At 49.6% G+C, this 23,226-nt stretch overlaps 1 protein-coding gene and 1 long non-coding RNA gene across 38 annotated transcripts in view; one reads left to right on the plus strand and one right to left on the minus strand.

Annotated features, from left to right (window-relative positions):
• Window positions 1–23,226, plus strand: part of KANK1 (KN motif and ankyrin repeat domains 1) — a 217,675-nt gene that overhangs the window by 192,926 nt on the left and 1,523 nt on the right. For 20 of the 36 annotated variants that reach the window (XM_089337133.1, XM_089337132.1, XM_089337121.1 and 17 more), the window contains 7 exons: window positions 10,167–10,355; window positions 11,124–11,232; window positions 12,349–12,591; window positions 13,761–13,848; window positions 17,913–18,132; window positions 20,852–20,994; window positions 21,429–21,629. In XM_089337133.1, the coding sequence (XP_089193259.1) occupies window positions 10,167–10,355; window positions 11,124–11,232; window positions 12,349–12,591; window positions 13,761–13,848; window positions 17,913–18,132; window positions 20,852–20,994; window positions 21,429–21,629 (1,193 nt within the window). The remainder of the gene's footprint in view (window positions 1–10,166; window positions 10,356–11,123; window positions 11,233–12,348; window positions 12,592–13,760; window positions 13,849–17,912; window positions 18,133–20,851; window positions 20,995–21,428; window positions 21,630–23,226) is intronic. The other 16 variants (XM_070051244.2, XM_089337239.1, XM_070051255.2 and 13 more) reach the window with 3 other exon arrangements.
• LOC149128731 (uncharacterized) lies at window positions 16,795–23,221 on the minus strand. Of its 2 annotated transcripts, none has more exons than XR_016237296.1 (2): window positions 21,850–23,221; window positions 16,795–16,967 (listed from the first exon to the last, which is right to left on the minus strand). It is a non-coding gene; the product is annotated as an uncharacterized LOC149128731 (long non-coding RNA). The 2 variants fall into 2 exon arrangements; XR_016237295.1 differs by having other exon boundaries at window positions 21,813–23,221.

Below are 23,226 nucleotides of genomic sequence, written 5' to 3' on the forward strand. Positions count from 1 at the left end.
ATGGCCGCCGCGGCCGGCGCGCTGCGGCTAGCGCACCACGCTGATCCGATGGCAGGAGCCAGGTGCTTATCCTGGTCTCCCATGGGGTGCAGGGCCCAAGCACCTGGGCCATCCTCCACTGCACTCCCTGGCCACAGCAGAGAGCTGGCCTGGAAGAGGGGCAACCGGGACAGAATCCGGCGCCCCAACCGGGACTAGAACCCGGTGTGCCGGCGCCGCAAGGTGGAGGATTAGCCTAGTGAGCCGCGGCGCCGGCGCTCACCTCTTCTTTAAACGGAAGCCGATGATCCAGAAGTTACACTGAGGTCCTGGGCCTCACTGCCTGGCTCCTCCTGGTCCTGTTCCTCTGTCCCAGGGCTCACTCACCTCACCCGGGGGCAACGCTGTGCAGTAAGTTAATCCTGTGACAGTGTGCAGCATGGACTTAGGCACGCTATCCACAAACACTCCTTCTGTTGCCCTTTATAGCCTGAGATTGAATGAAATGGACTGAAATAGATTATTACTTAGCATTGGCTTTTGGTATCTGTGCTGTGGGACAGTTTCTTGTGGAAAAGAAAATAATAAACCTGACAACTGAGGTGTAGATTTGTGCCCCTTAGTATCCAAAGACTTTACTAGCGTTATAGGGGGCATTTCCAAATTTGCAGAATTAAAACGTTAAGGGGAGTGAAGCAAACTCTTAAGGAACTAATGCTGTGTCTGCTTCCACGTGCTTTCAAAATTAGGTCAGATGTTAGTCAAAATACAATTCTTCCAGACGCGGAAGGCACAGGATCATCGCTGTGAAAGCAGTTTCTTCCTGGCCTTCCTGAACTCCTCAGACTGGGGTTTCTGTTTCACATTCCTGCTGAAAAAACCCAGCTGCAACACTGAGGGCCACGCACTGAGCACCGAGGCCAGGAAGGTGTGCTGGGATCTGCTTGCAGCCCTGCTGATGTCCCACACATCACCACAGGGATCTGACCCTGAACATGAATCCCTCATTAATTGGCTAAAACACAGGAGACTACAGCATTTGTGGCCTGAGGAGCAGATGGGTTTAGTAGCACTCTGTCGTTGGAGTGGCGGCCCACACTCAGGGCATGCCAGCATGTCTTAGGATGCTGACTTCCTGTTTGTACTTGAACCATTTGACTCTCAAGTTCTGTTGAGGAAGGGATCAAGTTGGGAACTCAACCAAGCAGAGCATTTGATTTCTGTGACTTGGTGATTGGCAATACGGGGTGATTGAGGAAGCAGCTTGGTGTAGTCAGGTGGAGAGATTCTCAAGTCCCCCGTGGCTGTGGGGTGAGGCTGTGTCCAAAGGCATGCGGGCTCACTGTGCACACCCCACAGTGCACAGAGCTGCTCACATAGACTAGAACACCTGTCTCTGCTGGAAGACTGTGCAGTACAGAAAGGCATTCATTTCAAACTTGTTGCCGAAACAGAGAAATTGGGCTCGATAACTGCCCAAAAGCACATGCAGCTAATCCCTTCCATGAGCCTGATCCCTTGTTTTTTAATTGCTGTGAAGTGTGCACTCTGAAGCCACACAGCCTGTTCAGCTGTGCTCTCTGCCACCAGCACACGTTGTCTTTGTTCCCTCGCAGGGTGGTCGTGAAGACTGAGCTGGTGGCAGGGACACACGGCAGCAGCTGGCAGCCCGGAGCAGAAGTGCTCAGCAGAAGTTGGCCGTCGCTGTCGCCCTGTGAGGCCTTGCCGAAGCGGGGATGTGGATGAGCAGAGCTTGCCAAACAAAAATCACCCAGAGGTCTTTTAGGTCCTCATACTTCTAGAGACTAATGCCCCCCCCCCGCCCGCCCCATTATTATGCCTCCCCACCTAACTATGTTATCAAGATAATTACGTAGATAAAAATAGGAAAACTTGAAATTAACACGATAAATTTTCTATCCAGAGCCATTCAGAATCCACATCAAAGGCAAAAATAAAGTGTGTTTAAACAAAATTTGAATCACAGTTTACCTATTTTGCACGTGCACACACACACACACACCCCTAAAAAGTCATAGACATTTTTCTCAGACTTGAAAGACAGTGTCGGGCTGGTGCGTGACTCACTTGGTTAATCTAACTCCACCTGCGGCACCGGCATCCCATATGGGCGCCGGGTTCTAGTCCCAGTTGCTCCTCTTCCAGTCCAGGTCTCTGCTGTGGCCTGGGAAGGCAGTACTTGGGCCCCTGCATAGGAGACCAGGAGGAAGAAACTGGCTCCTGGCTTCAGATCAGTGTAGCTCCGGCTGTAGTGGCCATTTTGAGGGTGAACCAATGGAAGGAAGACCTTTCTCTCTGTCTCTATCTCTCCCTAACTCTATCTGTCAAATAAAACAATAAATAAATAAAAATTTTAAAAAGACAGTGTCACTGCTTTGATGCACCTATAATTTGGTAGTGACCAAAGGTGTTCTGTGGAGTGTTTTAAAATTCCTGGTAGTATAAATTTAATGTATTTTTTATGGAATAAAAACTTAAGAGGTAATAAGTTTCTTCTGTCAAGAAAAACTTCAAGAAAAAAATGTTTTTCCTGTAAATCAGTTGAATTCTTTTGGTATAAGGAGTGGCTCATGTTTCTTTTTGTTCCCACCCCCTTATTTTTCATCTGGGAAAAGGGAGAGGAAAAAGAAGAGTCTATACCAACAACTTACAGCTACAGATACTCTAAACATTTATGATTGTGTCTGAGCAATTACAAACTGTAGCCTTCACTGTAATTTCCAGAAAATTCATCGCTCATGTTCAGATACCAGGACTGCTTTGTAATTCAGCTTCTGTATTTGTACTCTCAGTTACCTTGGAATTAGTGAAGAGTTTATGAACTTGAAGTCATCCTCCTGGCTGTGGAGTAAGTTTGTAGGTAGAACTGAGCCAAGGCAGAAAGGGGGAAGTGGTGGCTACAGAAGCTCATCTCTGGTTAACTCTCTCCTGTTCCTTGGCCTAGTGTCTGTTGTTGAATCACTTTGAGAATAAACGCTACAGCAGCAGCATCAAAGTAATCCAAAGCAGGTGTTTCTGGAGCTGTGCGGTGGTGCAGTGGAGCCTGCTGGCCTGCAGTTCCAGAGCTCACTTCTGGCACTGGCTGACCGCAGGATCCTGTGCGAGATGATAGAGTTGGATCAGGGTTCTGCACTGGGGTCTGTTTCAGCAGGATTGGTGTGTAAAGGCAGCTCTTCACAGGGCTGCCCATCAAATTCACCCAAGAGCATTTCTTTCCAAAATGCATGAGTTGCCCTGTGGCTGCCCCACTCCCACTACCACCACCTAGCAGGCACCCCAAGGGACATTTTAGTAAACAAGGCTGCTTAGTCTGGGGTCCAGAGCTTCATGAATAACTGTGTTTGGGCCTTATGTGAAGAAAAGCAGAGTTTTCTTAAGATTCTCTGAAGGGATCGTGGGCCCTCAGAGAGACTGACCGTGCAGACCTTGGGCAGGCATTGCTCAAAGGTGTCATTCTGTCCACCACCTTTGTGAGTCCCTTAGGTGACAGTTGACTGACAGTCTTGCTCTGATGCTTTCTGGTTGCAAATGGTTGTTCGTGGAGAGCAGGTGTGCTCTTGGCAAAGACGCAGGTTTGCTGCAGCACTCTTAGCCTGAGTGAATCCACTTCAGGCTCAAGCATGGAGAAGGGCAGCTGCAGAGAACTCGAGTGGCTTCGAGTACAGGGATGTCCAGTTGTACACCACACAGGTAGTCATTGGCACTGGAGGACGGCAATGGGCATCCGTTCTGAGCCGCAGGGCATCCATGCTTGGGGAAAGATGGCTCAGTCTGCCCTGTCCCATCTACGGTTGGATCAGTCGACAGCTGTGTGTTAAACAACAACTTCAGGCAAAATGGGATACCGCAGTGGAGAGAGAAAGGGGTGGGCAGCTTGAAGAACTTGCCAGTCAATTGGGAATCCAGGACGTGTGCACCAGAAGTGTGAGTCGTCATCTCTGGTGGTATATTTCACCTACCAAATAATGTGCAAATAGAACAGGCTCAGAGTCTCACGGTCGAACTGCCCGACTTGGGCAGAGAGGCGGGCCTTCGCCGTACTGGGAAGACGGAGCACATTTTAACCTGAATAACTGCAGCCTGTCCATCTGGGTTTTCCGGGTCCAGTCTTGGGGACAGCGTGTCATTAAATGTAGGTGGGGTTGTACTGAGCGAAGATCTAATCGTTAATCCCCACTGTGGCATTTTGAGTGAGTGCCACCTTTTAGATGCTCAGAGGGTCATGACAGATGCGTGGTATGTTCTCAGGAAAACAGCAGACTGGCCCTAAAAATGGTTAGACAGCAGCTCTGACTGTGTGCGTTTTCCGACTCCACTTGGAGTTGACTGTTGAGGTTGGCAACCAGGCAGGGTTCTGAGAAGGGAGCTAGAAACAGGAAGGCATTGTGCTTTCTCCTCCACCAGAGCTGCATGCTGGTGGCCTGTGGGCACAAAAGGTGGCCCTTCGTGAGCAGTTGCTACTGACTGCTCCCCAGGCGGGCACTGGGGCTGAAGGCCGTGCCCAAGCCCTTTTTCTTTATGAAAAAGTAGAAGTATTATTTCAGATTGCTTTGAATTCATGCTTTGGGAAAATACCTAAATGATTAAGTGGCCTTCTTATTCAACCAGAAATGTCTGTCCTGTCTATCCTGGACAAGTAATCTAGATGTTACTTAAAAAGCAAATTAGAGGGGCTGGTGCTGTGGTGCAGTGGGTTAACACCCTGGCCTGAAGCGCCAGCATCACATATGGGCACCAGTTCATATCCCGGCTGTTCCACTTCTGAGCCTGCTCTCTGCTATGGCCTGGGAAAGCAGTGGAAGATGGCCCAAGTCCTTGGGCCCCTGCACCCGCATGGGAGACCCAGAAGAAGCTCCTGGCTTCGGATCAGCGCAGCTCCTGCCATTACAGCCAGTTGGGGAGTGAACCGCCGGATAGAAAACCTCTCTTTCTGTGTAACTCTTATTTCAAATAAATAAATAAATCTTTAAAAAAGCAAACTAGAATGCCTAGCTACAAATGGTTAAGTACTGGTCACACTCTTGATAGGTTAGTTTTCAGAAAGTACTTGACATTAAAAATACAGATAGGGATTACCATGTTAGAATACCTGAAATATATGAACAGAGCCACTTTTAAAGTCCGTTTTTTTTATTATTATTTATTTATTTGAAAGGTGGAGTTAGAGATAAGAGAAAGAGATCTTCCATCCACTGGTTCATTCTCCAGATGGCATTCTCCAAATGGCCACAATGACCAGGGCTGGCCCAGGCTGAAGCCAGGAGTTTTTTTCTGGTCTCCCATGTGGGTGCAAAGACCCAAGGATGGAACCGTCTTCCACTGCTTTCTCAGGTGCATTAGCAGGGAGCTGGATCAGAAGTGGAACAGCCGAGGCTTGAACCTGCACCCATATATGGGATGCCGGCACTGCAGACTGTGGCTTAACCCACAGCACCATAGCACCAGCCCCTTAAAATCCATTTTCGGGAACTTCTTTTCTAACAAGTTTTGAAACCCACTGCTACATGACAACTACTACTGCCTATTCCATATGAATAAGTGTCTAAGTGTCACTGAGGGAACCAGGAACGGGGGTCTTGCAACTCTTCCTGCTCTAGTTTACATCAGATTATCTTGCTTATAAAACAGTTTGCTTTGAAGGTGCCTAAATCAAGGACATAATTAAGTTAGTTATTTTTCCGTACCGTTTGCCTTAGCTGTTCTGAGCGCATGTTAAATTTGGAGCACACTTGAGAATTGGAATTAATGCATCAGAGGTGCTCTGTAGTTCCCGGAACACTGCGATTTCTGTCGCTGGCTGTTTGCCAGTCAGCACCAATCTGGCCAAGTTGTAAAACGAGGCTCACGCTATATGGATATTTATGACCATTGAAAGTCCGAGTTAATGACAGAAGACTGCCCACAGTGGCCCGCTCCACCGTGACTAACTCCCCACCGCACCCGTGGGACCTGTGGCCCTGGTAGGAACGTGAAGCAGATAGGCCAGAGTGACAGAGTTCCGAAGGCGGTGTGGAATTACTCCTGTTGGGTTCTCCCTATTTGGGCAGCATTTAACGCCCCGGGCTGTTAATTAAATTCCCAATAATTCCTAGGAATTCATGTGGATCCAGGTAGATGAGTTGGAGTCAGAGGGGAGTCTAAACCCTTTGATTTTCAGTAGTAGGTTTTATTTTGGTTAATTTAATTCAGCGGTCTCAACCTTGGCTGCATGATGGAATCGCCTGAAAAGAGGTTTCTGGTGTTTGTTTGTTTTTGACAGGCAAAGCGGACACTGAGAGAGAGACAGAGAGAAAGGTCTTCCTTTTGCTGTTGGTACACCCTCCAATGGCCGCCGCGGCTGGCGCGCTGCGGCCAGCGCACCGCGCTGATCCGAAGCCAGGAGCCAGGTGCTTCTCCTGGTCTCCCATGGGGTGCAGGGCCCAAGCACTTGGGCCATCCTCCACTGCACTCCCTGGCCACAGCAGAGAGCTGGCCTGGAAGAGGGGCGGCCGGGACTAGAACCTGGTGTGCCTGCGCCGCAGGCGGAGGATTAGCCTACTGAGCTGTGGAGCCGGCCGAAAAGAGGTTTCAAAGCCTAGTTGTGGACAGTTCATTTTGAACCAGTGTTTTTAAAACTTGCCACCCAATTCAGGGCATTCTGATGGGGAGCCAGCGTTTGCTTGTTGGCCCCTGGTTTTTGGCTTTCTCGGCTGCACCCTTCCTTTGCTTTGTGTGAAGGCAGTGCTCACTTGTTAGGCTCGTAGGCCGGTGCAGGCGTCCTCTGCGGTGCCATAGCTGCAGATGGGTTCTTACCGCGTTCAGACAGTTGTTTTGGTGCCATCCAAGCCCAGCCGGAATTAGAAACCATCCAGAAAAGATTGCCTGGCGGTGCTGCTGACAGATTCCCTCTGGCTTGGTGAGGGAGAGCTACTTTGATGCTTTCTGATGGGCTCCGCCTTTGCAGCTAGCTTAGCAGACTCTGCCTGAGTTTCCCCTGAGTTCCCTGGGCACTCATGCATGGTGTTCTGTCACCTGGCGCTGGAGGAAGGAACTCCGGGAGCTGCCCTCCATCCGGGAGACACCAGGGAAGCTGAGCCAAGAGATGGCAGCGCACAGTTTAGTCTGGACAGTGAGTGCTGTGGGACAGTGCTGGAGAAGAGACCCCTGTGCTGTGGTACCCGGGACAAAGACTCAAGGGGAAAGAGCCATGGAATGTGGCTGAGCCTGGAGAAGAGTAGGGGGTGGGATTTAATTGGCGAAGGAGTACTATCCGAAGATGCAGACACAGATTGGGATTCGTGAAGTCACAGCACCACTCTGCACATAGGGGAGGGTAGTAGCTGAGCAGTGAAACTCCCTGGGCCAGGGGAAGCGTCCACATGCATTCTGAAGGACCCCCGAATGCCTCCACCCTGACTGGAGAAACTACGGCGTCCCAGTTCACAAACCTAAGCCATGGGTACAGCAAGCACAGCATCAGTGCCTCTTGGGGGGTGGGGGACAGATGATCTGACCTGCACTGGAAAGTCTGCATTTTAGAGGATACAGATTATACTTGAACATAAAAAGGCCGGCGCTGCAGCTCACTAGGCTAATCCTCCGCCTTGCAGCGCCGGCACACCAGGTTCTAGTCCCGGTCGGGGCGCCAGATTCTTTCCCGGTTGCCCCTCTCCCAGGCCAGCTCTCTGCTGTGGCCAGGGAGTGCAGTGGAGGATGGCGCAAGTGCTTGGGCCCTGCACCCCATGGGAGATCAGGAGAAGCACCTGGCTCCTGGCTCCAGATCAGCGCGGTGCACCGGCTGCGGCGGCCATTGGAGGGTGAACCAACGGCAAAGGAAGACCTTTCTCTCTGTCTCTCTCTCTCACTGTCCACTCTGCCTGTCAAAAAAAAAAAAAAAAAAAAAAAAAAGGCATAAAAGTACTTCTGGGGCCAGCATTGTGGTGAAGCAGGTTAAGCTGCTGCCTGCAACACCAGCATCCCATACGGGCACTGGTTTGTGTTCCGGCTGCTCCCCACTAATGCACTTGGGAAAGCAGCAGGGAATGGCCCAAGTACCTACGCTCCTGCCACCCGCGTTGGGAGACCTGAATAGATTTCCAGTCTCTTGGCTTAAGCCTGGCCCAGCCCTGGCTGTTGTGGCAATTTGAAGAGTAAACCAGCAGATGAACGATCTCGCTCTCTGTATCTCCCTCTCTGTAACCCTGCCTTTCAAATCAATAAATCTTTTATAAAAAGTACTTTTAAAAGCCATGTTTACAAAGGAAAGAGTACCCATGTATCACAAGAGTCAAAAACCATAGCAGCCAGTAGAAATGTGTGACTTGTTCCCAGACCGTTAGAAAAATCTAAACGCTGACTAGATGTGTGATGAGCATAAGAAATAATCTTTTGTTTATTTACTGAGAGGCGATTAGAGACAGTTTCCATTTGCTGGTGCACTCCTGAAATGCTGGCAATGGCCAGAACTGGGCTGGGTCAAAACTGAGAAGCAAGAACTTAGCCCAGGGTCTCCTATGTGTGTGGCAGCAATGCAACTGTCTGCGCCATCACCGCTGCCTCCCAGTGTCTACAATAGCAGCAAGCTGGAATCTGGAGCCAGAGCTGGGTATCGAACTCAGATATCCTTACGCTGGGCGCAAAAGTCCTGACAGGCATTGTAACAGCTGGGCCAGGTGCCTACCCCTACACTAACATTTCTAATTACTGCATGCGGTTCTTTCAAGTAAATGTATGAAAGCTTATTTACCAATTTCTTAGGGGCAGACTATGATGTGTTCCTCTTTTCATTGTTTCAAATATGTAAACAATGACCATCCCTGCATATCTTTAGGATGAAATTTCTGGAGATCAAATTACTGAGTCATTAAAAAAATATATGTATTTTAAAGAGTTACAGAAAGGGAGGGAGAGACAGAGAGAGAAAGAGAGATCTTTCATATGCTCATTGATTTCCCAGATGGCCATAGCTGAGCCCAGCTAAAGCCAGGAACCAGGAGCTTCATCTGGGTCTCTTACATGGGTGTAGGGTCCCAAACATGTGGGCCATCTTCCACTGCTTTTCCTAGGCAGTTGGCAGGAAGCTGGATCAAAAGTGGAGCTGCCAGGACACAAACTCGTGCCAATATGGGATGCAGGCATCACAAGTGGTGGCTTTACCCGCTACACCATAGCGCTGGCCCCATAACAGTGATTTTTGAGAGCACTTAATCCGTATTAATGTTAGAAGCAATGGCAAATACAGGGGAAAATTAGGATCACCATAGCTGCTTAATTTTGGTAAGTAAAGTCTTCTAGATAAAACTTTTCTCCTATTTGTGTCTGTACTGTACATTAATGTATTTTAATAGGGTCACACTATACGTGATGTTTTATTATCTTTTTTATTTAACCATATATCGTAAACTTCTTTCCATGCCAGCGACATTAATAACAGAGTATTATTGAACCTAATTTTCTGCATCACTCAGTGAACAGATGAGTGTCTGACAGAAGCAGCTGCACTTCAGCAGATGTGAGCGGAGCAAAGTTGACCTCAGCTACTGCATGCCCTGAAAACAGCTGGAGTCATGTACCTTGCATTACCAAAACCGGGAGAGGTTATGAAAGGCAGGCTGAGAGGGTGCTGGCCAGCTCTGCTGACAGTGATTTGACTGACAGGGTCTGGCCATGGGGAGACAAGCCTGGCAGGTGCAAGAGCCCTGTGGTCCCATGTGCCGTGACAGTGCTGTCCCAGCAGGACCATGAGAACACTGAAGTAGTGCAGCTGGACAGGTCAGCTGGTGCCAGTTTCTGGGTGGTTCAGAATCTGTGCCTAAGCAGTCTGGGCTGTGTTTCTGGCTCTTTCTAGGTGGTGGTAGGTTTTGTTGTAGACGCAGTAACTGTGGCATTGGAGCTGAGTGGGCACGCAGGGCCAGGGAAACAGAGAAGCCAGGGGAGTCCGTGGAGTTCAAACGAGAAGCCTGGCAGATCCAGATGTGGTCTTTGGAAGAAGGGCTGAGAGTCAGAGGCGGCCTTGGGGGCCTGGGTTTAAGTAGCTTGTGCAGTGGCTGCCACTCCTCCAGAAAGCAAACACAGGAGGAAACCACTTGAGAAAATGATGAGCTACAAGGCACTAAAAAGCCCAGTTTTTAAGTCTATCTTGTTGCATCCTTGCATCACACACTCTATACCCTTCTCCTTGTTCACAGGAAATACCTTGGAATGCACCTGTAAGTGCCGAGGCCTTGTGTCAGGAGGACACCTGACATCCCAGACGGACCAGGAGGTGGGGACCACAGAAGGGAGGCCCATCAGCAGCCGGGTTGCCTTCCCCGCTCAGGAAAGTTCATCATCGCCCGTGAACCTGACAGATGATCAGATAGCTGCTGGCCTCTACGGTAAACAACTCTCTCACGGCCCCCCTCATCAGGAATCTAGGACCAGTGGCCAGCATTCCAGTTTAATATCAGTGTGCCTAATAAGTTGACCTGGAAAGAAAGATTGTACCTATTAGGAAAGTAGGCCTAGACTATCTTTGAAGATTGCCAAAGGACCCACCTCAGCGCCCCTCAGGAAATGTATCTGATATTGCAGATTGTGTTCTATTTTAAATAGCATTTCATGCTGTCACATTTCAGCAGACATATGTTTTCCCCAGGTTACCTCAATTGAAGAAAACAGAGTAACAGTAATAATCATTATCTTGGTGCCTAAGTGGTTTTGGGGATCAGATGAGATACAGCATCACTCTGTAAACAGTGGAGCCTGATAGAAATACCAGTTGTCACTGGTTTTGTTATTTCTGGAAGTACCAGTAGATTTTCTTTCCTATTTAGAGAATGTTATTAGTGGAACAGTGGATTACTTCCTTTGCATGCGCACACTTTTCCAGTGGATTTTGTGCGATTTTCTCATAAATAGATGCCAAGATCTACATTTACATGTGAGGGAACTTCAATAAGTTCATAGAAAATGCAAGTGAAAGATAAGTTTATGTTGGTGAAAAAAATTTGAAACCCAAACATGCTTTTTTCATAAAATGTGTTTTCCATGAACTTTCTGAATACCCATTGTACGGGAGAAAAAAATGATGGTACAGGAGGAAAGATTACGTATTCGTTTGGTAAGGGTTCAAGTTCATTCTGCTCACCTTCACGTTTTCACAGTAGGGACAAATAATGAAAATACATTGAAGTCCATCATGAAGAAGAAAGATGGCAACAAAGATTCAAATGGCACAAAGAAGAACCTTCAGTTTGTTGGCATTAATGGAGGGTAAGGAATGATGGTGGGTCTTGCGCTGGACACTGCCTGTCTGTCTCCCAAGTTACAGTCAAGGTGCCTAGCTTGGGATGCTGCTACAGCTGGGTGATGGAAGATTCCCTGCTCACGAAGGTGCACTTGGCCTCTGTCTTCTCCTCTTGCTGTCTTTAAGGATATGTCACTCTTAAGGATAGCTGATGACACAGAGCAGTTGACATCTCACCTCTGACCTGAAAAACATAGTCTTCAGCAAAAAGGGAGCAGGGTTCCTGCGCTCTGTTGGACAACTTGTACTTATCTATGTTAGAACTTGCCAATGAGCAGAAAGAGACCGGGAGCATCACTCCATGGGCCTGTGGCAGTCATCCACATGCAGAGAGGGCTGCTTGCCTAGCCTGCGCAAGACTGCAAACAAAAGTGCAGGGCCTCTCACCTGAAGAGTCACCTGGCCATGCCGTCAGCCCTTTGCTTTCTCAACAGGATGTTTATTAGTTGTTTGTTCTTCCTCTTCCAGTTGGCCCAGGGAAATGGTTAAGCCTGTTTGTCCTCCTACAATTAAATGCTAACTTATTAATCAATTACTACATGGCCTCAGCCAGAAAACAATAGTGCAGAAATAATTCAGATATATTTATAGTAAAGCACACCACCAAGGCTTAATGTCATGGTGCCTGTTTTCCAAGTCTTCAAAGTTTTATTAGGTGATAATGACCCAGGAGATTGTGGAGGGCATTAACCAGATGAACTACTGGTTACTTCTTGGGTTTGTTCACCTTGAACATGATGAATGAATGGTGCAAAATAGGGAAAAATGGGGAAAGATTTAAAATGAACAACTCAGATCTGGTTTCCATGAAGTAAATGTCCTCTTGATTTAAACCAAGGTAGAGGTGCTGTAATTTTTTTAATAAGTAGTATGTGATGCCTGGTGGCAACCCAGGTTGTCTCTCTTAAATCAGAATCTGTCCCAAACCACTGGGCCCTTAAAAAGACCTAACTTTGAACTTCCAAGTAGAGGGTCTGGTGAAGTTTCTAGATTCAGTAGGCAGTTCTTCCCTCCTAGAAAGCTCTGTCACTGGGTCTGTATGGGCACACTTTGCATCTCCTGAACTCCCAATTGCCACCTAGGTATGAGACAACTTCAAGTGATGATTCCAGCTCAGATGAAAGCTCCTCTTCCGAGTCAGATGACGAGTGTGATGCCCTTGAGTATCCTCCTGAAGAAGAGGAGGAGGAAGAGAAGGAGGAAGACACTCGGGGAATGGCCGAAGGGCACCATGCAGTTAATGTTGAAGGTTTCAAGTCTGCCAGGGTGGAAGATGAAATGCAGGTTCAAGAATGTGAACCTGAGAAGGTGGAAATCAGAGAGAGGTGTGGTACACTCCCCTTCCCTCCCCGCCCGCTCCCACGTGTATTGTACCTCGGCAGTGCAGTTGTCCAGCTCAGAGGCCTTGCAGTTGTGTCTGGTCTAACCTGTACACACATCTCGTTGGGGTACTAATAAATAGAAGTACAGAGCCTCGTAACTCCTCCCTCTTGTGGTAGCAAAGAGAATGGCTTATTATCTAGTCCCCTTTGTTTCCCCAAGCTACCATCCCTTGAAGCTGCCATCATTTGAACACCTTGCTTATATTTAGAGAAATACTTGAGTTTTTTGGTGGCTAACATAGTTTTTAATTTCACATTTCATCTTGAGCCATTGTGTACATTTTATTGCAGGACCACTGTGTGTGTGAGGAACAGTGGTGTGGCCTTTACCAGTGGTCACGGTTACTGTAAAGGTGATGGGTGTCAGTCAGCTGGCTGTACTGTCTTGCTCACTGAGTACTGACAACACTGCACGAATAGATTTGGGAGGGTATCATCAACAGCAGTTGAAATAAAATATCAAACACTCTGGTTGGCTGAGAACATGAACCTAACAACGTCGTAAGTGGATGTGATACTTAGAAAACAGGAGAGAGAATAGAAAAGATGGACACTTCTGTGGTTTTCCACTGTGAGAGATACAAATAGAACATTTCAGAAAACTTATCTAATTTGGCAAATGAAACTTTACATTAAACACAAGGTAAGTGTATTTCCAAGTGTTCTCAAATGCTTACCTATCTTTGTCACACGGGTTAAAGAAGCGCCAGCTTGGGTTCAGATCTGTGATGAATTCACCAGCCTAATGGATCTCTGGTAATTTGTACCTCTTCACCCCCGTTAAGAGTAAGAACATTTTTCAGAACTTGGAGCAAAAAAAAAAAAAAAAAAAAAAAAAAACATCATTCCATCAGGTCATAAAGGCCAGACTGTGGAAGCTCAAAGTTTCCCTCATGAGAAGACCTTGAGCTCTGGCTGCAGGCACTGGCGGGCTAGAGCAGCATCGGTCCTCGGTTGCCTGTGGGCAGCTATGCCAACTCTGAGCGCCGAGTATTGCCGTGACCTGCCTGTGCTGCTGCGTGGACACTTGTCCTTGGACAGGGCGTAGGGACTGAATAGAAACAACTTTGCTTTTGTGACCAGTCATGAGCTTGCTTGCCTTCCCCTTTTAGGTATGAATTAAGTGAAAAGATGTTGTCTGCTTGCAACTTACTCAAGAATAATATCAATGACCCCAAGGCTCTGACCAGCAAAGATATGGTGAGTAACCAGCAGACCCTGTCCCAGCTTGTACAAATTTCCTATGTGGGCACCACCATGGCAGCCAGCTTGGACCTGCCCCCACCCACTGTTGCTTGCACACCTCCCCCTGAATGACTCCTGGCACGCGTGCTATACTGCCTGGCCCCCTGGATGCACTGGGAGCATTCCCGTCGGGTGTGGCCTTGGATGTCCTTTACCTGCCCCTGGACTTCTCGGGGGACGGAGGCATCTGTGAGGTAGACTCCCGCAGACAGAAGTGAAGGTTCAGTGTCGGCACGCGCCTTTTTCCTGCACGTTCCACTTTTGTTCACAGAAACTTGTGATCCAAGGAGCAGCATCCTGTTTTTCTGCTTAACATGTGTGTTTAAAAGAAACCCATCCGGGCTGAGGTCAGCATTCCTCTTGATTATGAAACTGCATACTACGTTTGGATGTGGAATGCAGGCAGCCAGGGTTTTTAAGCAGAAAAGTGACTGCACTTGTCATTTCACAGTTTGAGAGGTTGAGAAGCCAGTAGCATGGACGTTTTGGTTGCTTTAGCAGAAGTGAATGGCATAATACAGGATACATAAGTACCTCCATAACAGTGTTCATCTCCCACCACTCGCACCACTGTCACTTTCTCCTGTTTGTTTTGATGTGCAGGTTCTTTTCTAGGCCTGACCAACCCTCCAGGGGATAGCAATGTCTTTAGTACATTGTGAAAATGTAGCTTCTTGTTAATTTAGATAGGAATGTGCATGTCAGTCTGTGCATGTCACCAGATTTATAATATTTTATGCTGAATAAAATGCTGACAGCTGGAGAAAACAGTAGATGCTGACAAAGTTACTAGAAGTATAGAATCAAGATGTTAGGACTAAAAGCAAGAGAAGGAATTGTGTAACCTTGGAAATTACCTAGTTTTTTTGTTTTGTTTTAAAATATTGATTTGAAAGGGAGAAGAAGAGATCGATCTTCCTTCCACTGGTTCACTCCCCAAATGGCTACAATGGCAGGGCCCAGCCAGGAGCTTCATCCTGGTCTTTCACGTGGGTGCAGGGGCCTAAATACTTGAGCCAGCTTTAGCTACTCTCTCAGGTGTGTTAGCAGGGAGCTAAATTGGAAGTGGAACAGCCAGGACTTAAGCCAGTGCCCATAGGGGATGCCAGCATTGCAGACAGCAGCTTAACCCATTACACTGCAACACTGGCCCCTGAAAATTACCTAATTTTATAATGTGAAGGCCGCAGCTTCAGTGTAGTGTGTTGAAATGTACTAGTGATGGCTGTCACAGCATTGTGCTCTCCCGCCCTGCTCTCATCGAGTCCTGAAAGAGCACCTGTGTCTGTGCAGCAGCAGCTGCTGGTCAGTGCTGGGACTAGATGCTACTTAGCTGGAGGGCCAGTCCACTCTTTTTTCTGGTTAAATATATGCTTATGATGTGGCATCCTTTCTTAAAAATTGTGGTGTCCTGTCATACTTTTTACTATTGTAGAAACTTAGATTCATGAGAAATAGCTAAATCTTGACATTGAATTAGTGTACTGAAAAAGGAACATGGCAGTGACATATACAGCAGGAAGCACCAAATAAAACTCCTGGTTGAGGGGAAACAGAACTGCATGTTGAAATTCATCACTACGAGCCAAATGCTTGGTTTGGGCTATACCCTGGTCACAAACAGTAAAGCCGTGAAATTCAATGCATTTCACTCTTTCCCACTAAGGTTAACATGCATCTGAAATTGGAGCTTTAGGACACAGGATTTCATAGCCACAGTAAAAAATTTTTTCATTCAGAAGGGATGTTATTACATTTTTTACATCTCCAAATTGCCAAGTATGGTGTCAGTGTAACACGTACACACTCCGTGCTTGCTACAGATTCTGTTGATTGAATTCCTCAATGCAAAGGTTCTTCTTCTTTTCTTATTTAGTTACTTAGAAGTCAGAGTCACGGAGAACTCCTCTAAAGGGGTGCAACAGCCTGGACCAGGGCTGTGCCAGGCCGAAGCCAGGAGCCTGGTGCTGCTTCTGGGTCTCCCACATGGTTGCAGGGGCCCATGGACTTGGGCTGTCTTCCACTTCTTTCCCAGGTGCATTAGCAGGGGGCTGGATCAGAAGTGGAGTAGCTGGGACTCGAACTGGTGCCCAGTTGGGATGCCGTGTTGCAGGTGGTAGCTTTACCTATACTACACCACAACACCAGGCCTGGTTGTAAAGGTTTTTAAAGTATTGTGCTGTGCAAATAAGACCAGTGTCTGCAAATAATGGACAGAACTAAAAGGGAGAGAATGAACCGTGTGGGGGAAGCAGGGGAAGCAGGACACACAGCAGACTCGTAGAAAAGCAAATGCCCTAAACAGCACTCTGGCCTCAGAATCAATCAGAATCAACCCTTGGGGCATTCGGATCTGACTAAAAGGTCCATGAGAGTCTCACAGGCATGGAAAGCCAAGACACTGTGGCAAAAACGACCTGAATGAAAGATCTCGGTGAACAAGATCCCAGCAGAAAGAATGGGCCATCAAAGGAGGAGGCACCTTTCTCGGAAAGGAGGAAAAAACTTCCACTGTGATATGGCCTTGACTAAATAAGTTCAGAGTTGGTGAACTCAAGGGGCTTCCATAGCCTTGGCAATTCATGGCAAGAGCCTCGGGTGATCACTGACGTCATAAATAAGAGTGTCAGTTGTTAAATCAACAACAGGAGTCACTGTGCACCTGCTCCCCATGTAGGATCTCTGTCCTTAATGTGTTGCACTATGAGAGTTAACGACAACACTACTAGTCGAACAGTACTCTATATCTTGTGTGGGTGTGTGGGTGCAGCCTGTTGAAATCTTTGCTTAGTATATACTAAGTTGATCTTCTGTATATAACGATAATTGAGAATGAATCTTGATGAAGAGTGGGATGGGAGGGCTGTGGAGGGGGGGAAAGCCACAACAATGCAAAAGTTGTACATTGTAAATTTACATTTATTAAATAAAAAGTTTAAAAAAAGACAAGGAAAAAAGTATTATGCTGTGAAGTATGGACAGTGGGGTGGTTCCAGTGCCTGGACCAGATGACGCAGCTTAGCAGAGTTAAGACCGCTGGAGGTTGTCGTTTCTCTTCTTTCTGTATGGTAAGGCTGAAGCAACAAAACTGTGTGAAAGACTAAGCAGAAGGAAGGAATCAGACTCATTTTTTGCTCAGCAGAACCCTTTTTGAGTGACCCAAACTATGACTGAGTGGGTGTAATCACCAGTACCAGGGAGATAAAAAGATGCAAGTTCTGTGACCTCACCCCCTCCCTTCTCTGTAGAACAAAGACATTGTGGGTTCTGATGTGTTGAAGATGGGCTTGCCACACTTTGATACATGTTTACACTTTGAAAGAGCAAATAAAGGACGAGAGAATGCTAAAGGTCTATAAAAGGCAGCCCATGAAGCAAGCTTTGGAGACATCTCCGTCAGCCGGGCTGCCTGTGCCCAGTGTGTACTGAACTTCACGTTGTGCAAGGTTGACCGGACCATCCGTGAAGCAAGTGCCACTTCTGTGTGCCAGCAGCCCAGGGAGGTCAGAGTGGTGCCGGTGAGCCTCATGAGCACTCTAATTCCTTCCTGATTTCTATGAAAATGGGAAGGTCGGCACATCTACATAATAAAGAGCTCCAGAAATCAAGCCAGGGCTAACTAAACATTTTATTCTCTTTACAAACACTGTGAAGGAAAGACATTATTCCCACTTCTCTGACTTGGAAGCGGCGAGAATCAGAATTTCCCCGAGATCCCATGTTTTCTATGTGGCAGGGCCCAGCTGGAACCTTGGTGGGGGGACTGCAGCCCCAATGCTCTGGGACAGTGCAGTGCGGCCTCCCGTACAGATATTAGACTAAACTGGACGTGGCTTCAGCTCAGGATGGATGTCCCAATTTGGTGTTTTTGAGAGTGAGCCAAGGGCTCTGGGCGGTTTGTGAGAGCGGATTCTGACAGCCTTTACTTTGACTATAAAAGGCCCGCTTTCTGGACTGTGAGCGAGGTCTCAGAAAGGGCTATAAATAGCAGCACTAATGCCTACTCGGTGTTTTGGCAGCGGTTCTGTCTGAACACCCTCCAGCATGAGTGGTTCCGCGTGTCCAGCCAGAAGTCGGCCATCCCGGCCATGGTGGGCGACTACATCGCGGCCTTTGCCTCCATCTCCCCGGAAGTGCTGCGCTACGTCATCAACATGGCAGACGGCAACGGCAACACGGCCCTGCACTACAGCGTGTCCCACTCCAACTTCGAGATCGTGAAGCTGCTCTTGGAAGCAGGTGCGCTGGCTGTCCCCTCGGGAACAAAACGTGTGACACGCAGTGCAGGTCCCCTTCAGGAGGAGGTCTGGAGCACGTGCCCCCTGCACAGTGGCCGACTTCAAGTGTAGCATAGTCCTAGGAGTTGCATTCTCCTTCCTGACGCCGGTCTGCCGAGTGGGGTTGGTGGGCCAGAGGCCTAGCTTCCTCCCGTGTGGTCCTCTCCCAGCCCAGCATGCCGTGGTCTTGCAGCAGTGCCTGGCCACTCAAGATGAGCAAAGCCACAGTCCAGCATGGTCCCCGAGGAAGCACCACAGCACCGGGAGTGTTGGTGTCCTGTCTGAACTGTAATAACATGAGCAGAGGACAGTCTCCCCATCACTCCCATGTCTGAAGCCCTTTGTCAAGGGTGTGACTGGTAGGAAGTCAGCTGCTCGGTCTGCTTGCACCAGTGACTCTCCATTCCGATGCCCCGTTAGCGTATGTGGTAGATGCTGTTCCTCTCCCATCTCCTGAGCCCACTGAGTGACTTCTACTCTGCTATGGTGATGTTGGATTAGCTCAGTGAGGAAATCCTCTTCCCTCCTCTTCTCAGTTTGCCCCTTTAGGGGCTTCCTTGTAGGCGAGGGCAGTTCCAGCCTGGTCCCGACCAGGAACAGAGCTGGTGACGGTGTTGTCCACAGTTGGAATGACACAGAGAACTGCATGATACCCAGGAAGGCTGAAGGCCAGGTCTCAGGAAGGACTACCCCTGAGAAGAAAAGCTTAGGCTGTGGGAAAATCGGGGTGGAGGCGCCATCCAGGCAAGGGGAATGGGATTTTGTCAGGGAATGGTTTTGTTCATTGCCTCATCCGTGGCTTTTTTTTTTTTTTTTTTTTTTGACAGGCAGAGTGGACAGTGAGAGAGAGAGACAGAGAGAAAGGTCTTCCTTTGCCGTTGGTTCACCCTCCAATGGCCGCCGCGGCCGGCGCGCTGCGGCCGGCGCACTGCGCTGATCCGATGGCAGGAGCCAGGAGCCAGGTGCCTCTCCTGGTCTCCCATGGGGTGCAGGGCCCAAGCACCTGGGCCATCCTCCACTGCACTCCCTGGCCACAGCAGAGAGCTGGCCTGGAAGAGGGGCAACCGGGACAGAATCCGGCGCCCCGACCAGGACTAGAACCCGGTGTGCCGGAGCCGCTAGGCGGAGGATTAGCCTAGTGAGCCGCGGCGCCGGCCCATTCGTGGCATTTTTTACTGCTGACGATAGTAGGTGAAAATTCTGGCTCCGTCCAACGTGAACGTAGGGTGTGTCGGCATCAGTGGCGCCCGGGAGAGCACTCGTGCTCAGCCACTTCTCTGCACGCAGCCTTTCCTATGCAGACGTGTGTACTTCTGTGAACGCCATCGCAGAGCTGTGTGGAACCTCAAAGAGTTTTCCTGTGACTTTCTCTTCTTGCTCTTTATTGATAGAAACATCCTAAACATTCCGAGTTAATTCTTAGTCACTTAAGAAAGCTGCTTCCAGGCAGTCACCATTGCTGGCTTTTCATCAGAAGCTACTAAAAAAGGACTTTTGTTTTTAAGTATTTGAATGGCAGAGTTAGAGAGAGAGCATGCATTTCCATCTGCTGGTTCACTCCACAAATGGCTGCCACGGCTAGGATGGGGCCAGGCTCAAGCCAGGAGCTTCTTCCGGGTCTCCCACATGGGCGCAGGGCCCAACAACTGGCACCATCTTCTGTTACTATTCCAGGTGCATTAGCAGGGAACTGAATCCAAAGTGGAGCAGCTGGGACACAAACCTGCTCCCATTTGGAATGCCAACGTCAGAAGCAGCGACTTAACTCACTGCACCACAGTGCCGGCCTGAGGGATGTCTTGAATGCAGGGGGATCACTTCGCCCCTGAAGAGTCCTTCAGAACTACAGGACGAGGGCAGGCCCGGTCACTGGGCCTGCTAATCCTGTTGGAGGACTGATGGCTTTGGCTCTCAGATGCTGAGTGTGGCATTGGACTGTGCTTCTGCCACTCCCACTCTCTCAGCACAGGGCACAGGGCCTGAGAACTGAGTAGTGTTTGCAGAAGTGAGGAACCACACACACAGCGTCTCTGGCTCTCAGCCTTGCCGAACCTTTTGCATGTGGCTCCATCTGTCTGCTCCACTCCCTAACAGCCATTTCGTCAACACTGCTGCATGTGTAGCATCTGTAATCCTGTCAATTCTCTGAAGCAGCCGGTACTCAGGACAACCTCCCAGAGCTCCCAGCTGTTGCATTCCCACCCTGAGTTGTAACAAGACAGCTGGAGAAATTCTCTCACTTTCAGACCTTGGGAACTATGAAGTAATTCTGTTGTTCAGCAAAAACACACTTCCTTAAAAACGCTCCCACTTCCTTCCAACTTATTCGCTTTGATTGATTTGAAAACGTGAGAGACACCTTCCATCTGATGTTTAACTCCCCAGATCACAGCAAGGCTGGGGCTGGGGCAGGCCAAAGCCAGGAGCTTCTTCCAGGTCTCCCATACAGGTGTAGGGGCCCAACCACTTGGGCCATCTTCTGCTGCTTTTCCCAGGCACAAGAGCAGGGAGCTGGATTCCAAGTGGAATAGACGGGGCATAAACTGGCACCCATAGCAGATGCCAGCATTGCAGGCAACAGCGTTATGCACTGTACCACAGTTCCACCTCCAACCATTCTTGGTCTCTGACCACCTGGTGCTGCTTCACTGGCCTCTCCCTGAAGGAACCGTTTCTTGCAGATGTGTGCAACGTGGATCACCAGAACAAGGCGGGCTACACGCCCATCATGCTGGCAGCCCTTGCCGCGGTGGAGGCGGAGAAGGACATGCAAGTCGTGGAGGAGCTGTTTGGCTGCGGGGACGTCAACGCCAAAGCCAGTCAGGTGGGCGAGCTTGCGTCCGGGGTTTGTGCTGCACGCGGGCTTGTTGCAACCATGCACAGGCACCACTGTGTACTGGCTGGCCCACCCCGAGTCTGTGTGCCGCCTGGTGGTCCCAGCTGACCAAACACGCCAGTAAGATAAGGGCGTGTTTTCTGTAGAGCTGGCAAGGAAACAGGAGTGTCCCCGACCTACACCAGTGCCAGCTGCTCCCAGCTTGACTTCCAAATGCCTTCTCAGCTCTCTAGCCCTTGTTGAGACGAGACCAGTCCTTGGCCTAATGTGTACATTCAGTGATCTTCCGTAGCTCTCAGGAAGCAGGTTTCTTGCAGCCTGCCCCCAGCCCACCCCAAATCATCCCAGGTCCCGTTTCCCCTCGGTCATCACGCTCCTGTCTGCCCACAGCGTGTCTCATGGCTGTGTTCGCTCTTCCACAGGCGGGGCAGACGGCCCTTATGCTGGCCGTCAGTCATGGGCGGATAGACATGGTCAAGGGCCTGCTGGCCTGTGGGGCTGATGTCAACATCCAGGACGACGAGGGCTCCACAGCCCTGATGTGTGCCAGTGAGCACGGGCACGTGGAGATCGTCAAGTTGCTCCTGGCCCAGCCGGGCTGCAACGGGCACCTGGAGGACAACGTAAGCCACCAGTGTCGGCGGGGGGAGGGGAGCACAGCTGCCTCTGGCTCCTGGGGGAGCGGTCTTCCCATGCCGGCCACCTTCATTGTGTGTAGTGGAGCCCGCCCATGGGCCAAGGCCAAAGGCAGGGAGAGAAACAGACCTCACCCTAAAAGCTATAAAAGGTCATTTATAGTTTAGTACCTTTTAATAGTGTGGTTCTCAGATTCAGAGAAGGTACCTTTTAAATTTGAAAGACCAAGTGACATCGAACTGTCCCCTCTGCTGGTTCACTCCATGAATGGCTGCAATAGGGCCCAGCCAGGCCAAAGCCAGCAGCTTTGTCCAGGTCTCCGCTGTGGGTAGCAGGGTCCCAAATACTTGGACCATCATCTGCTGCTTCCCCAGGTGCATTAGCCAAGTGGCCAGATCTCCAGTCCCGTGGCTTGAGTCTGCGGGGACAAGATAAGCAGGTTACTGGTCTGTTTAGAAATGCAGGTGCTGGGCGGCGGCATGCGGTCACCGAGGGGTCTCTGCTCTCAGATCACCCCTTGACTAGGAAACATTCAGAAAAAGACCCCTCTGCGTGTGTCCAGGCTTTGTGAGCAGAGAGGCAGAGAGCACGGGAGCAGGCGGGTTGTTTTTGAAAGTTTATCTCTGTGGTCCACAAGTTTGCGCCACAGCTTAAGCCTGGCTGAGGTAACGGGGAAAACCTCCTGCTGGGCCCTACCCAGCCAAGGGAGTTCCTGGCAGCCCGGCCCCCAGGGGACAGAGCACTGTGCCCTGGAGGGAAAGGGAGTGCCAGATGAGTTTTGGTCTTTGCATGTTTGCTTTTACCTCTCTCTTGCCACAGGCCGGCTTAGACAGAGCAGACCAAGCGGTCACAGAGCCGCAGTGGCTAACATAACCTGGCTGCCCCAGATCATTTGCCAACTTCTTCCCCGGAAAGGCCCCCATCTGTGGGCCTCCAGAGGCAAAGCAGCTCCCAGAATTCAGTGTGGGAGAGGACAGTGTGGTTCGAGCCACCTCCCGCTGCTCGTGGCATGGGGTCTCGCGCTGCACAGATGACGGCAGATCTGTCCCAGGCCGCCTGGGGCCTCAGTGTTCCTTTACATCCATCCGACTCCCTGCCCATTTGTGTGCCTCAGAAGCAGTTTCAGTGAAGGGCTCAGTGTTTCTCCCCATATATTGCACAGATTACAGGGATGCGAGCCACGCGCCGCGCTAGCACTTACGTACGCGTCCCTGTAGCAGGCAGCAGAGGCAGTCAGGGCCACAGGGTCGCAGCTCAGTCTCCAAGAGCAAGGGGAAGAGGTCCTTGGTCAAGGGCAGGTTCTTCATTCCCACAGCACGGTACTTGCCTGGCGCTCTGTAATTAAAGAAGGAAAGCACATGAATGTACGCTTCCACCCCATCGTTTCCCACCGCCCCTTCTGGTGAGCGGGATGGCCGAGGACACCCTTGTCACGTGCAGCCACATCACTGAGGACCCAGGGGATTGGCCCCTCAGACCCCATCTCTGGAGATCTGCCGGCCCCCCCTGTGGAGGGCTGCGCGGTGTCACCTTCTGGCTGGGTGCCCGTTTGACCAGCCCACCCTGACTTGTTCTTTCCGTCCT

Source organism: Oryctolagus cuniculus, chromosome 1 (assembly GCF_051225735.1).
Source record: "Oryctolagus cuniculus isolate XC-2025 breed Fujian yellow rabbit chromosome 1, ASM5122573v1, whole genome shotgun sequence".
Classification (NCBI taxonomy): Eukaryota; Metazoa; Chordata; class Mammalia; order Lagomorpha; family Leporidae; genus Oryctolagus; species Oryctolagus cuniculus.